Source organism: Calliphora vicina, chromosome 2, assembly GCF_958450345.1.
Source record: "Calliphora vicina chromosome 2, idCalVici1.1, whole genome shotgun sequence".
Taxonomy (NCBI): Eukaryota; Metazoa; Arthropoda; class Insecta; order Diptera; family Calliphoridae; genus Calliphora; species Calliphora vicina.
The window spans coordinates 80,984,343-81,000,224 of NC_088781.1; the positions used below are offsets into that span (position 1 = coordinate 80,984,343).

At 35.1% G+C, this 15,882-nt stretch overlaps 1 protein-coding gene across 1 annotated transcript in view; it reads right to left on the reverse strand.

Moving 5' to 3' along the window:
• LOC135950599 (transcription factor GATA-6-like) overlaps positions 1-15,882 on the reverse strand; it is a 205,333-nt gene that overhangs the window by 145,502 nt on the left and 43,949 nt on the right. Inside the window, exon 3 of the mRNA XM_065500132.1 lies at positions 7,870-7,971. Coding sequence (XP_065356204.1) covers positions 7,870-7,971 — 102 coding nt within the window. The remainder of the gene's footprint in view (positions 1-7,869; positions 7,972-15,882) is intronic.

Sequence of the window (15,882 nt, forward strand, 5' to 3'; positions counted from 1 at the left end):
TGTTTCTCCAATGGGGCGGCAGTTATCTCAACACCTGGCAGCAGGTATAAAATGCAATTAATTGTCCATCAGGACACATGGAAGAAGGAAAGCCATGCCCCATGTACCCGGTCGGGGGCTTCATAATATCCGGGGACCCTACTCCCACAGCGATGGTTTCGGGCTGTGGTGAGTCGAATGCTACTGCAACTCAGGCTAGTCAGGTGATCACACCGGGCCAGACTAGTCTGCATGCTACTGGTGTCGCAAGAGGTCAATCTGGCATACCCAGATTGGCTGATTGTAAAAAATCTAAGGCAATAGGTGGTAGTGACCTAAGCGGCGAGGTACCTCTGGACTTCTCTCCAAGTACCTCCAAAGCCGCGAAAGCCCAATTCGTCAAGGCGGCTAAACCCCCTGTTTCGGGTGCCTCTAAGGGGGAAGCGACTAAGTCGCCCCTCACGGATGCTTCCCATATGCCAACTGTGCGGTCAGGTCTTGTGAAGGAATCCTCCTGTCCTGAAGACGCATCACCCCTGGCCAATCCCGGCTCTGAAATTAACCCCAGGCATAAAAACCCTGCTAGAAGGGCTGCTACCACCAGGCGTTCCGCTTACCGCTTTGTTGAGGCACTTGGCTCTAAAAAAGTCGAGGATCTCACTAAGGAGCAACAAGCTTCACTTTCCTGGGCGAAAGCCTATATTGCTGGTCTCAAGACCGCTCCTCCTTCTGCTGAATTACCAGCGGGGACTAAACGGCAACGTTCAGAGGAGGATACAGCGACCAAGAGCCAGCAACCGGGACCTAAACGGCCCAAAGCGACACAAAGGTCGTTAGCTAAGTCCTTTAGCGAGATTGTCAAAGACAGTCTTGTCAGGGCGGTTATCAACCGGAGTGCCAATGACGGATCCATATCTCAAGAGGGCATGGATTGCAATGACGCCACTGATCCAACCGACACTGAAGATACCAACTCAGTCTCCGAACTAGTTGGTACATTCTTTGAACGGATGGATGAGGTGGTGGACGAGGACGCCCTCCTGAATTCTGACCAGGAGGACGCCGACGTCACTATTGTAAAAATGGAGCATGGTGAGAGTGACACAGATAAACCTTCACCACTCTAAAGCAGCATCAGCTGCACTGCTCCTCCGCATTGCTCAGAACGGGGAGGAGCTAGTCATGGTCCAAGAATCTTGGGTCCATCAGGATCGTATCTGTGGAATATGTCTGAAGGGCTATAAGCTCTACTTCGCTAAAGGCGCAGGTAAAATTAGATCCTGTATAATGGCTAAAAGCTCTTTGAAAATCTTCATTCTGTCTGATTACAGTAATGAAGATACAGTAGCAGTCTCATGGGAAACTAATGAAGGCTGTTTGTTGTGGCTGATATCCAGCTACATGGCGCATGACCACGGGGAGCATCCACCAACCGATGATATCCGTAGTGCTGTGAAAAAGGCGAATGAGTCCAGGATACCTTTGGTTATCTGTGCTGACGCTAACTCGCACCACATTGTATGGGGTAGCAGCGACACCAACACAAGAGGTGAGAGTCTTTTCAGTTTCATACTTAATAGTAGTTTGGAAGTAGTTAATAGAGGTTCAGAACCTACCTTCATTGTTTCAAACAGAAGTGAGGTACTAGACTTAACACTTGTGAGTGCTGAGCACCACAGTATGATTAATAATTGGGCTGTCTCCGACGACTGCTCTTTTTCTGATCATCTATATATTGATTTCAATATTAGTGTAACTTATAGGAGTGATAATACCATTCTAAATAGGAGGAAGACCAATTGGGAGTTGCAGAATGATGTACTCTCTCGGTCTCTACCAAACCCGCCCACTATTGAAAATAGGGACGATATTGAGGTAGCAGTTGAGGCACTTACAGAAGCATTCCAATCAGCTACTAATTTGGCCTGTAAGCCGAATATCTGCAGGGGTAGGAATAAGCCTCCCTGGTGGAACCCTGAGATTGCACACGCAAGAAGGACGTGTCGTAAATTGTTCAACGAGGCAAAGAGGCTGGGTAACTGGCCGGAATATAAGTCCTCAGTGAACCACTTTAAGAACCTTACGAGGAATGCGAAAAGGAAAGCCTGGAGGGACTTCTGTAGCGGCGTGGAAGGATCCTCAGAGACTAACCGATTACGTAAAATTCTATCAACTTCACCGGTTGTACCAAGCTATATCCAGAAACCCTGTGGTAGATGGACTCTGAATAGTAAGGAAACACTTGAGGTCCTATTAGATACTCATTTTCCAGGTTGCCTTCCAGTCGATGATGAGACTGTGAATGGGGCTGCCGATTCTGCTGCTCCGGGTGATAACTCTGTTCCGATAAACAGGGATAGAATCCAATGGGCAATCAAAAGCTTCGACCCGTTTAAATCTCCTGGGCCGGATGGAATTATTCCTGCTGATCTTCAAAAGAACGAAGAAATAGTTGTACCATGGCTCATTAGCATATACACATGGTGGACGAGATGTAGAGTAGTCTTCATTCCTAAAGGTGGTAAGGCGACTCACACTAAACCAAAGGATTATAGGCCAATTAGTCTTGCATCCTTCCTGCTGAAAACCCTAGAAAGGGTGATTGACGTATATCTGAGAATGACCATTCCGTCGGAACTCATCTCTACAACATGCCTACACCAAAGGCAGATCTGTGGAAACAGCTCTACATTCGCTAGTTGGCTCCATTGAGGAGTCGCTAATACATAAGGAGTATTTACTTGTTGCCTTTCTCGATATTGAAGGAGCTTTTAACAATGTCAGGCCCGATGCCATCCTATCTGCGATGGATGAACTGGGAATTGATCTATGTGTTCGCCGACTAGTCGAAAAGATACTCGGTTATACAGGTATGTTCTGCAAATCACATTTTATAAAAGTGGTTTGAAATCACATAAAAGGTGTTCTGTGCACATAATTTTGTGATTTTAAAACGTTCAGCAAAGTCACTAATGTTTTCAAATCACTTGGTTATTTCTGCGGCTACTACATGGAAAATATTAAAATAAATTACTTAAGTATATTAAACAATATGTCCTTTATTAATTTTCTTATAGAATTACTTGTTTTATTAAAAAAAACACTTAAAATTTAATAAAAATCTAGAGACACCTATTCTGTTGTAAAAAGTTTTTTTGCTTGTGATTTCTTTTGTGATTTCAGGTTTGTTTTCAGTTGTCAGCTGTTTATGATTTTCGAAAATACATGGAAGCTTGCCAGACTAAAATTATTTAATGGTTGTCTAAAATATGTTCAATATCTTTAAATTAATTATAGAATTCAGCATAAAATTTATAATATTTGTTAGATTATATTATAAGTTATCAATATGCGTTAAGTTTTTTGCGCTAATTGGAAAAAAAATGCAACAAAGTTGAAGCAAGTGGTAACCAAAAGCAATTGTGTACTGTGGCAGCTTTGCTGTTTTGTTTTCTTTTTGACATAGTGGTTGAGCTTGCGCCATAGTTTTTGCAAAATTTTTATAAAATGTAATTCCATTCTTTTTAATTCAATTAAAGATATAACAGAAGCTCCAGGCATTTTTTATTTTCACTTTAATATTTCTACAAAATTATTTGCAAAACAAAACATTTAAAATAAACGAATCAGCTGTTTTCTTGTGCTTTCGAAAATTTAAAATCACACCGAAAAATACAATAACAGTGTGATTTACAGAACAGGCACAAATCACACGTGTGATTTTAAAACGGTATGTGATTTGAAATCACGTGGATTACAGAACATACCTGATAGAGTCATTTGTGCTACTTTAGGTGGTGTAAGTGTTTTAAAAGTGGCCAATCGTGGAAACCCTCAAGGGGGGTGTTTTATCACCACTTCTGTGGAATTTGGCTATGAATTCCCTGTTGATCAGGATGGACAACAGAAGGATCAAGACAGTCGCATATGCTGACGATGTTGCAGTTTTTATATCTGGTAAATTTCTGGATACAATATCTAGTTGTATGGAATCAGCATTAAGTAGACTGAGTGAGTGGAGTATTTCAAGTGGACTTAGTGTGAACCCACAAAAAACGGAATTGGTTCTCTTCACTAGAAGGTATAAGATCGATGACTTCAGACCACCTAGACTGAATGGAATCAGTCTTGAGATTAGAGATAATGCGAAGTATCTTGGCATCATTCTAGATAAAAGACTGTCCTGGAATTTGAATATTCAAAACAGGATTAACAAGGCTTATGTAGCCATCTACTCCTGTAAGAAGGCAATTGGTACAAACTGGGGTATTATGCCGAAGGGTATCAGTTGGATCTTCAAAGCCGTTGTTAAACCCATCTTGTTCTATGGAGTGTTGGTGTGGTGGCACGCCTTGGATAATGCTACTCACCGTAAGGCTGTGGAACGAGTTCTCAGGACTATTGCGATACTGATTACAGGCGCTATAAGGACTACCCCCTCTAAGGCACTTTTTACTATCCTAAACTGGTTACCAGTTGATTTGATGGTGATACAAATGGCTCTCAACTCTGCTGTGAGACTAAATGCTGGATGTTCGTGGTCTGGTGGTATTTACTGATGGCTCAAAGAGGGGCAATAGGGTCGGTGGTGGTTTCTTTATTGAGAACTATGGGATTTAATCCTATTTCAGGCTACCTAACTTTTGTACGGCTCTTCAGGCGGAAATTACGGCCATTAAACGTGCATCCAACTGGCTGAGGTTTTATCAAATATCTGGTGATATATGTATATTTACCGATAGCAAGGCTGCTGTTAACGGAATAGCGGGTGTCTTTACATCTAGGTTAACCGAGGAACGCCGGGTATCCCTTAATGAGATAGCGAGACATTCTAGGATAACGCTTATATGGGTCCCTGGCCACGATGGTAATCAGGGTAATTGTAAAGCTGACGAACTGGCCAAAATGGGGGCGATGATGGATGATGATGAGATCGACCCCTTTTCTGGTATTTCCCTTGCTATATGCAATATGGCTGTTCAGCGGACACTATATGAATCTGCACAAAGCAGGTGGACCAATGAGTCTTCCTGTGTTATAACGAGGTCTACTTGGCCCGTATATGATGCCAGCAGGACGAATCTACTTATGGAACTTCGTCGTGAGCAAATAAGGCTAATTGTCTCCTTCATTACAGGACACTGTATAATTGGGACACATGCTAGGAGATTGGGCCTACGGTATAATGACTACTGTAGGAGCTGCCATAATGAAGAAGAGGATGAGACGGTGTCACACCTATTCTGCCAATGCCCGGCTCTGATAAACCTGAGGGAACGCATCTTCGGAACACCATTCCTATCATGCTTAGATGAGCTATCAAGGATAAGTCTTAGACGAATCTACTCTTTCATCAGAGAATCTGGTTGGTTTAGCCTGGAAACAACGGACGTATAATTAATACCAAGATGTTTACCCCCTGGGTATCACAACGGGATCAGTTTTGAATGGACCCAAGTGAGCTGCTTGAAGAGTGGCTACCCATGGAACCTAACCTAACATTTTTTGACCAATTTCTGTTTTTATGTCTCATTAGAAGGACAATTACATACACATTTCTATTCTTTTAAATGAAATTGCAAATGTAATTTTTTAATGGCAAAATTTTTACAAAAACTGACAAAAATGCATTTTTTCCCCTTGTAAATGCATCTCAAAACTTCAGAGGGCTTGCGGCACGTCTTAACCCCAACCGATTTACCTAAAATTTTTTCAGGATGATTTTTTTTACTAATGTTCACCAAACTGGGGGGTGAGAATGGCCAAAATCCAACTTTCGTTTATTAAGGGCCACCCTAATATACACACGCCATCTCTGGTGAACTTTTTACAATGTTCTTTACTGTCAAAACTCGTATATTTCGAATTCGCAAACATTCAGCGTTGCCATACTTACGATCAATGATCAACTCAAAGCTTTTATTCAATGTTAATACTACCCTCAGATATGTTACAGTTTGAGAGGCACTGCTATTTAAAAGCATTATGTAACTTTAAATCAGCCGTTAAAATCGTTATATTTGAATTCAAGTACAATTTCGTAACAATAGTAATTGAGGACATGTGCTTGATGATGTAGAACAAGGTATTATCTGAGATCGCAATCGTCCGATGAACTACGCATTTAATCAAGAGTTGCGATGCAAAAAACAATATGAATGTGATGCCTCGAGAGAAACAGTTGAAACAACGTTCCCTGTTGAATCGACAACAAAAATATGCGTATGACACTCTTATGAAAGTTGTGAAAGATGGAACTGGAAGGATTTTATTTTGGACGCTCCTGGTGGAGCTGGAAAAACTATTTTGATCACGTTGATTTTGGCAATGATACGCTCGCAGAATGATATTGCACTTGCTTCATCAAAAATTGCAGCTACGTTGTTGGAAGGCGGTCGAACTGAAATCAATGAAAATCCAACATGCTACATTTCCACGAACAGTGCGATGGCCAAAATTTTGCAGAAAAGCAAACTGATCATTTGAGATGAGTGTACAATGGCGCATAAAAAGTCTTTGGAGGCATTAGATAAAACATTGCAAGATTTACCAAACAACAAAAGACGATTTGATGGTGAAATGATTCCGTTGGCAGGTGATTTTCGGCAAATATTGCCAGTGATTTCACGGTCAACTTAATGCTAATATGCTTTTCAGTAAAGAAATAATCAAGAATAGGGGACTCAATGGTATTATGATACCAAAAAAGGGGAACTAAACCAAACTAAGGAGTTCTTCAAAATGGTACACATGATTCTGAATGAGTTAGAATTCACAAAAGATACCTTTCTTTAGCATTTTCTATAATAATGGACCCCCAATCATTATGCTGATAAGGAATACAAAATGTGGGACTTTATTGTACTTTTTTTTATTCTAATAATACCTTTCGAATGTGCTAGAATCTGTTTTTAGGGATATTGGATGAAAAAGTTTGTTTCTAATTTCTAAATTTTGAATTTTTCTACTGAAAATAGATTAAAAGTAAAAACCGAAGAATAATTGTCGGTTTCGGTTTTAAGATAGGATCACACGATTGCCGCAATGCACCAATTATTGGTCTATTTTATAACTCAATCGTGTGATTTCACAACTTATTGGCTCATTTGTCAAACCACAACAATATTGTGCTTATTTGGCCCAATCAAATGCAACCCTGTGCGGCAATCATGTGAAAGCTTGAGAGGCAACCATACACCAATAAAACGTTAAAAACACACCAATTTTTATTGTCTTCTAGTGCGACAATCAAAGAAGACACTTCGCGGCAATATTACTTTTTTTTGCAATATTTATTTGTGGCAGCATTTATTTTCGAAAGTAAATAAGTTTTCATTGTTGTATTTATTATAATTTAAAAAAGTGATGTGTATTGTGTTATGGGAAATTCAGTGCTTCTTTTTGTGAACCACTCTCTGACCCATATACTTCTTTTCTTTTATTCATTTTTTTCTTCATCAAGTCCACACACGATAATTAAAGCCGACACAATTTTATTCTTTTTTCTTAGTGAACAAATCATTTTTTCACAAATAGATTAAAATTTGGTATATTTATGTAAACAAAACAAAATTAAACATCTAGCACAACAGCTGTTTTTCATAGTGGCCGTATTCTAGAACAATCGTGTGACTAAACCCTTTTGCGGCAATTTACGGCAATCAAATTTATGTAAAATGAGGCAATTATGTGATTAATGAGAATTTTATTGGGAGAATTTCTTTATTGGGCCCCAATTCAGCACAATAAAAATTGTATAAAATTGGTGTATTGAGGCAATCGAGTGATCCTACCATTAGACCTTGAAAAATTGCGGTTTCGGTTAAAACCGAAATGGAAACTCTACATAAGTACATTGCTTTGTTTTAGTAGAATATTTTGCATACATACCTTTTTATCGCGGAAAACTACTTCGCAATTAGTCGTAGCACAACTGGGATTATTGATATATGAATTTACATTTTTCTTCTTAAAAATTTTATTACCATCAATCTAAAAATGTAAACGAAATTTATTAATTTATTAATTGTAAGTAAAAAATAGAAGGCATTTATATAGTATTTTAAATAGTATTTCCAAATTTTGTTCCCAAAGGGTTCACATACCAACAAGTGTTCTGTATAAACATTCTAGTTGGTCATAAATAACTTCGCTGTATTATTTTTCTTAAATGTACAAAGCTTGCTTTGGCAAAAGTACGACAATAACACCAAAAGAACTCCTATTACTTACGACTATTCAAAACAAAAAAATTGTTTTATTTTATGCTATTTGATCTTACAAAACACTTGTAAGAGTAAACACGTCAAACAAATTTGTGCTAATAAAAGTGGTTACGCTTTTTTGAATAAATATTTCTCATGAGTGACCCTACCTTTAGATCAGTGTCGCTCAATATTACAATTCCCTAGTACGCGTGATAGGCAAGGTTGCCAACTCTTCTGCTCAGGAATTGGCTAGATTCAAAAGAATTAAAAATGGCTAGAAATGGCTAAAACCCAAAAATAACTGAATATAAATTCATAAATATTACATTTCTTGCCCCCATTACCACGAATTATGGTTATGTATTAACTAATAGTTATACTGACAGTTTTCAAAAATAATTTTTACCGACTTCGTGTTAATGGGGTTTAGCAGATTAACTCCCACTTTCTCAATCTCCGGTTATCGTTTTTCGTAACGATATACTTCCAATTAATAGAATTTTTGTATGAGAACTGTCAGTATATCGTCACGATAAAAAATAACCAGAGATTGAGGAAATGAGGATAAATATTGTAATACCAATAATTTTTTTTCCTTTTAGATAAATTAAACAAATAAAAAATACTGTTTTATTTTATGGCTAAATGAAAATAAAATCGCTAGATCTAGCCGGAAAATGGCTAAATTGGCAACCTTGGTGATAGGCTGACGTTACTTTGATACACATACACTATAAGCTTACTTGTGTGTTGTCTTATAATGATCATGTGTTTGTTGCTTTGTTTTCATCTCAGAGAACAAAATCAAATCAATTGTGGTGTTGTTGTTGTTTTTATTCTCCGCTGTTTTACCAACACAACAAAAGCTTTGATGGTATGTGTTTGAGCACCACTGCTTTAGATCAGTACCACCCCTGCCAACAATTACTCGTACTATCCAAAAAGTGTCCCAAACGTATCATCTTGAAGTTGAAACTCATCGAATATGATATCGCTTTCTTATCGTAATAGTGTCAGAGTGCGGGAAAAAACGTGCCACGCATATGATACCTACCAATTCTATCCATTTAGTGTATTATTATTATAAGATAATGTTTCCAATTCTGCTTCTTGCATTAAAATGGAAATATTTTATTGCTTTCCAGTTATGAAAACATCATGCATATACTTATTTACATTAAAAATAAATAAAATAATGATATAACTTAAAAATTAGAGTACATACATATAAAAAATTATATAAAATATGTTTCACTAATTAGTTGGAATACGTATTTACATTTAAACAAAAAAAATTCACTAGTTATTGCACTAACTCTATAGCGGAGTTCAGTATTAAGTTCGAATGGTATTGCATCATTGCAAATGCAAAATTGTAAATGTTTTTGTGTGTATTTTGTTATTGGATTACGGTAAAATTTTGCATTTGCAATGATGCTAGACCATTCGCACTTAACAGTGAATATCGCTTATATCTTTAAAAAAAACTTTATTTATTGATACACTTTGAACAAACACTTCAATTGAGGGTGCTGTGGCTTAATTGGTTAGCGCGTTTGATCATTAAGCATGATATGGTATTTGTGGCCTGGGTTCGATTCCCAGCCGCTGCCAATCAACAACATCAGTTTATAATAATTATTAGTTTACTAATAACTAATATTTATCACAGCGCCCTCCTTCGGTGGTATAACACTAAAACGCCACCGAAGTAAAAATAATTAAATAAAGGTTGTTGGCTTGACTAAGGCGTCATATCACCACCTGAGGCGCTGCAACCTGCACTAATAACAAACATAACGCGCAATTGCAGAGTTGTCAATTAAAAGCTTTTCTCCTCCTTTCACCACCTTTTCCTCTATATCCCCTTTCCAAAGAAAGTAACACATTTAATATAGGCATATTAATTGCCTGAGTGTTACTTCTCTTTTTTTAAAAAAGAAAACACTTCAATTACAAATGTAATTTAAATTAATCACTAATTATTTAATAAAACTTTATTTATCACTATTTAATTTGAACTTAAGTTAAAACACACACTTTTTATTTAACACAACCGATGATTTTAAAATTCATAAATATACTGAGTATTGTCATGTTCTTCTTCTTTCTTTTAAAATGTAAACAGTAAAAAGTCGGTATTAATGTAATTTGTTATTGTAAAATTTCTTACTAACCAAAAATTATATTCACTTGTATACTAAAATGGATCGTTCTTGTATCATAATGTACTTTTTAATATTATCTATTAAGTTAATTTTTTGGGATCTTTGTTTATAACTAAAATGTACATTAAGATGAGCATAATTGCGACACAAAAGAGACACATTTTAGTATACATATCGAAAATATAACTTCCAATTGCTGGCAGGGACGTGGTGTTCAAAAATAAAAATGAAGATGTATTGGTGGGAGAGCTACCTAGCAAACATAATGTCAAACAATTAATATAATAACAAAAGTTAAGATTTAGAATTATTGTCAAATAAAACCAATTTATTAAATGAATATAATTTAAATTTTAAGGAAATGAAAGAATATACATTATACGGCCGAAATACTCTCAAATTTTTTATTTATTTTTAACTTTGTTTTTTTGTGTTCAATTGTAACTGAAACGCGTGTGTTTGCTATGCTTCATCCAAAAACCAACCAACAACAATGCTTATTGAATTTCTCAAAAAATGAGACATTTATTATGCTCTTTAAAAGAGAATAAGAATATGTGTGTTGTTACTCAGCGCGAAAGCACAATGAAATGAACATCATTGCTTTAGATCAATGATGTTCAAGAATAAAAATGAAGATGTATTGGTGAGAGAGCTACCCAGCAAACATAATGCAAAACACTTAAAATAAGAACAAAATAAAGAATGTTTACAGTTAGAATTTTTGCCAGATATAACCAATTTATTAAATGAATATAATTTTAATTTTAAGGAAATGAAAGAATATACATTATACGGCCGAAATTCTCTCAAATTTTTTATTTATTTTTGACTTTGTTGTTTTGTGTTCAATTGTAATTGAAACGCGAGAGTTTGCTATGCTTCGTCCAAAAACCAACCAACAACAATGCTTAATGAATTTCTAAAAAAATGAGACATTTGTTATTCTCTTTAAAAGAGCATAACAAATGTGTGTAAATTTTTTGAACAATTGTTGTATGGCATGAACATCACTGCTTTAGATACAAAATTGTAGGATAGATATCAAGGCGAATTCATACAAGGTGGTGGTAGTTCTACAAAAACAACAAATGGTCTTAACAAATGTCAAAAAAATAGAAATTAAAATCTAAACAAATATGTATTAAAACTAAATATAGTGTAAATAATTTAATAGTGAGGGCTTTACTTCTTTACGCAAAATATAAATATGTTGTTAATTAGCTTAGAATATATAGATATTGAAGTATAAAAACAAGCTTTGACAGATGTTAGAACCAAACAAGCGAAAAACGAGTAATCAGCTGATTGACTGACTCCACCTTGTATAAATTCGCCTTGGATAGATATCTTTAAATCAGCGAGCTGCAGTGAGCTGTCAAATCAGCTCTCTTGTTTTTGTTTTCACATGTACGCAGCGCTGCCAACTTTGACGATTTTTTAAGTCAAATTTATTAAAATGACGATTGACGATTTTTCATTTTTCATTTTTCCCGCGAACAAAAATTACGATTTTTTAAAAGCAAAACATATGGTAACCTTTTTTCCTAAAATTCAAATTTTGTAAGTCCCCTTCTGCAATGTACAAATTGAAAGGCAGACAGCGTCCAATTTTATATTGAATTGGTTTCACAAATTTTAAAACATTTTGATTTTGGCGATAAAGTTTTAGAAAGATTAACTCCATTGAACAAAAAAAATGATTCAATTTTACAATTGGCCAAACTTATTCCAAATTTATTAAATGGAAAAGAATATCAAGAACTTGATAATGAAGTTCGAGAATTACGTAATATGAAATTCACCGAACTCGAAACATTGGAAAAATGTTTCTAATTTAAAGAGAGTCAATAATGCGAAGGCCTTCCCAATTTTAACACTCACACATTCGTCGGCCAATGTTGAAAGAATTTTTAATATTGTAAATTTAAATAAAACAAAAATCAGAAATGCTTTGGATTCTTCAACATTACAAGGAATATTTTTTTCAAAAGATTATTAAGTTAAATAATTCTCAGTTTTTAAATTAAATATTTTTTTTATTAAATAATAACTTTATTTACATGTAAATAAAATAAAAATAATTAAAAAGTTAATAAAAAAATGTTTTTGGTATTTTTAACGTATTTTTGTCTTGACGATTTCTTGACGACATTTTTCTTTTTAACTTGACAATTTTGACGACTTTTTTTAAAATTGACGATTTCTCCAAAAAAAAAGTTGGCAGCACTGGGTACAAGGCACGCCTAGTTGCCAAGGGTTGCAACCAACAATTTGGAATTGATTTCCAGGAAGTGCGGTATTCGACAATACGTTTACTTTTAGCATTGGCGGTACAGAATAAGATGCACCTACACCAAATAGATGTGAGTACAGCATATTTAAATAGTAGTCTTCAAGATGAGATATATATGCGGCAACTGACACATTTTGTTGATGCTTGTTCACCAGAAAAGGTTTTACGTTTGAATAAGGCGATTTATGGTTTGAAGCAAAGCGGTAAAGAGTGGAACTGTAAACTGGAAAGTGTTTTACGACAAATTAATTTTGTTCCATGCGATAATGAACCATGCTTATACAAGGCTTTCAAGAATAATAATCTGGTGTTAATAGCGGTACACGTAGATGATTTGATTATTGGGTGCAGTAACAGGTACGAATAAATTGAGTCAATCTCAATATATTCGTGATATTTTGAGACAATATGGTATGGATGAATGCAAATCAGTATCGGTGCCACTTGAGGCTGGTTATCAGGTAAATTGTAATGATGACTGTGAGAAAGTTGATCAACACGATTACCAATCACTTGTTGGTATACTCATGTATCTTGCGATTTCTACAAGACCGGATATTTTGCATTCCGTGTCCAAGATGGCTCAACGAAATTCGGACCCACACGTTGAACATATGGCCAAATTGAAACACATCCTAAGGTATCTATCTGGAACAATAGATTTAAAACTTATTTATGAAGCGGGTGATCATAACAAAGCTGTGGTGGGGTTCGTAGATGCTGACTGGGGACAACAAATCTTATACAGGTTTTGTATTTTTCTTCTATGGTTCTACAATTTCATGGGAGTCACGAAAACAATCTTCAGTCGCTCTCAGCAGTACAGAGGCTGAATATATGGCAGCTTTAGATGCGGCAAAGGAAGCAATATATTACTTATTGAAGTAAATGCATGCAGTGATGTTCCTGTAATTTTGAATATTGACAACCAAGGTGCTCAAAAATTAGCTGAGAATCCAGTTTTCCACAAACGCAGCAAGCACATCGACATAAAGTTTGATCATATCAGAAAGCTGGTGCAAAGTAAACAGGTGGAGCTTGTATATTGTCCAACAGCTGATATGATTGCGGATGTTTTGACGAAAAACCTACCAAGGGTTAAACATTTTAATTGTGTGAATTTGATGAAATTAAATTAAGTTTTATTTGTAAAACAACATCCACATTGAGGAGGAGTGTTGAAGATGATATGGCAACTCTACAATGTGTACGTTGTTACTTTTGCTTTTGACATTTTTCTTTTTGTATTCTATATATGTCACTCTCATTTAAAACTTTGAACTGTAAAGATATTTTTTCATTTTTGCTTTAATAAATATTTTATACGTTACTAAAAACTTTAAAGTGTGTTACAATAAAATTTATCATATGTGTCTATTGCGAATAAATTTTCTAGATTTTCTTCTTATGCCTCCCATTAATAGCTGCACAACTTTTCTTCCCACTTCTACCGTTATTCCAGCATATTTATTCCACTTTGTTCTCATCAAAATCTGGTAATTTACTGTACCTGCACTCTTTTTCAATTTACGTTTAACAATTGCCCAATATATCTCGATTGGACGAAGATTTGGGCAATTTGTTTAATTGATGTGTTTTGGTATAACATCAATATTATTATCATTATACCACTTCGTAGTTGTATTTGAGTAATGGAAACTTGCCATTGAGTAATGTCAACTTGTCTAAAACTTTGAATCAGATGTGTGAAGTCTTGTTTTAACATCACACATCTGATTCAAACACTTTTTTTATATCTGATATCTGCCGAAAATCAGATTTTGGCTATATTTTAAAAACGACAAAGTCGAATTTTCTAGATATTTGTGCTCAATTTTATCTCTAGCTTATTTTTTTATTGTGGGTACACTTTTTAAAACTAAACATAATGACTTTCAATTCATTGTAGAATAACGGTAGATTTGTTGTTAAAAACATATGTAATTTTTTTCCATTTTGATAACAGGGGACGTTGTTATGATTACTACAGTGCGTACGGATTTTAAGTGGTCACTTCTTTATTATAGCCAAAGAACATAAAAATACCATTTTTGGGATTTTTCAAACATTTTTGGGAACTGAGGGATTCCTAATTACAAAGTTTAAAAAAAAATAATTTTTCCTTTTTAAATAAAAAATCTATACAGTAAAACCTTGATAATCCGGATAATTGATTGCAGACCCTAATCCGGAATATTAAATTATCCGGACTACCGAATGAAATTTTTAAACATTATTCTTGTATTAAAAATGCTTTTAAAACACATATCTAATCATAAATTATATTTATGTATCACTTAAATAAAATAGTATGTATGTACACTTTATAAAAAAGTATTAACATATTTCAATTCTACAAGTCAAGAAAATAATAAAAATATTAAAGCTTTTTTTGGAAGTGTTTGTTCCTCAAACACTTCCTCTTTGCGCATGTCAAATTTTGTTAAAATCGGACCAACCGTTTTTTTATGCTCACATTCGAAAAAAGAATTTTTTGAATTTTAAGCACAAATCAGTGTTGATCAGTGTTGCCACTTCATGTGTAATTACTAGGGGCGGATTTATATGCAAATGCATGTTTTTTCTCAAACGTCCCAATACAATGTAGACTAATTATCTATCCGAATCACACAATTTGATGTAAAGTGGTATCGATTTGTTAGGGCATATTTTATTGATAATGCATATTTTGTTATATTTTACTTCGAAATGCACATTTATATGCATATTATCCCAATTTTTTATAAAAATAAAATTTTTTTCGTGAATGAGTAATATATTCTTTCGAAAAACAATTTTTTTAGTGGACAACATTTGATGATATTTCTATAACATAATAACTTCAAATGTTGTCGACTAACTTCTTTAGACATCTACAAACTGTCAATTTAAAATGGTTTAAACCAGCACAAATCGGAAATTTCCCATTTTATGTTAAATAAAAGCATCGATGTGATGTTAATTTCGGAGACACATCTTACAAATAGATATAACTTTAATATATCAGGATACTCATTTTATTACACAAACCATCCGGATGGTAAGGCACATGGCGGTACCGGTATCATAATTAGAAACCGATTGAGACACTATGCCCTAGAAGCGTTTTCAAAGGATTATATGCAAGCAACATCTATTCGCCTTGAATACCCAGCTGGAGACCTAACTCTGAGCTCTATATATTGCCCACCACGTTTTTCGATGACCAAGGAAAAATTTGAAGAATTCTTTA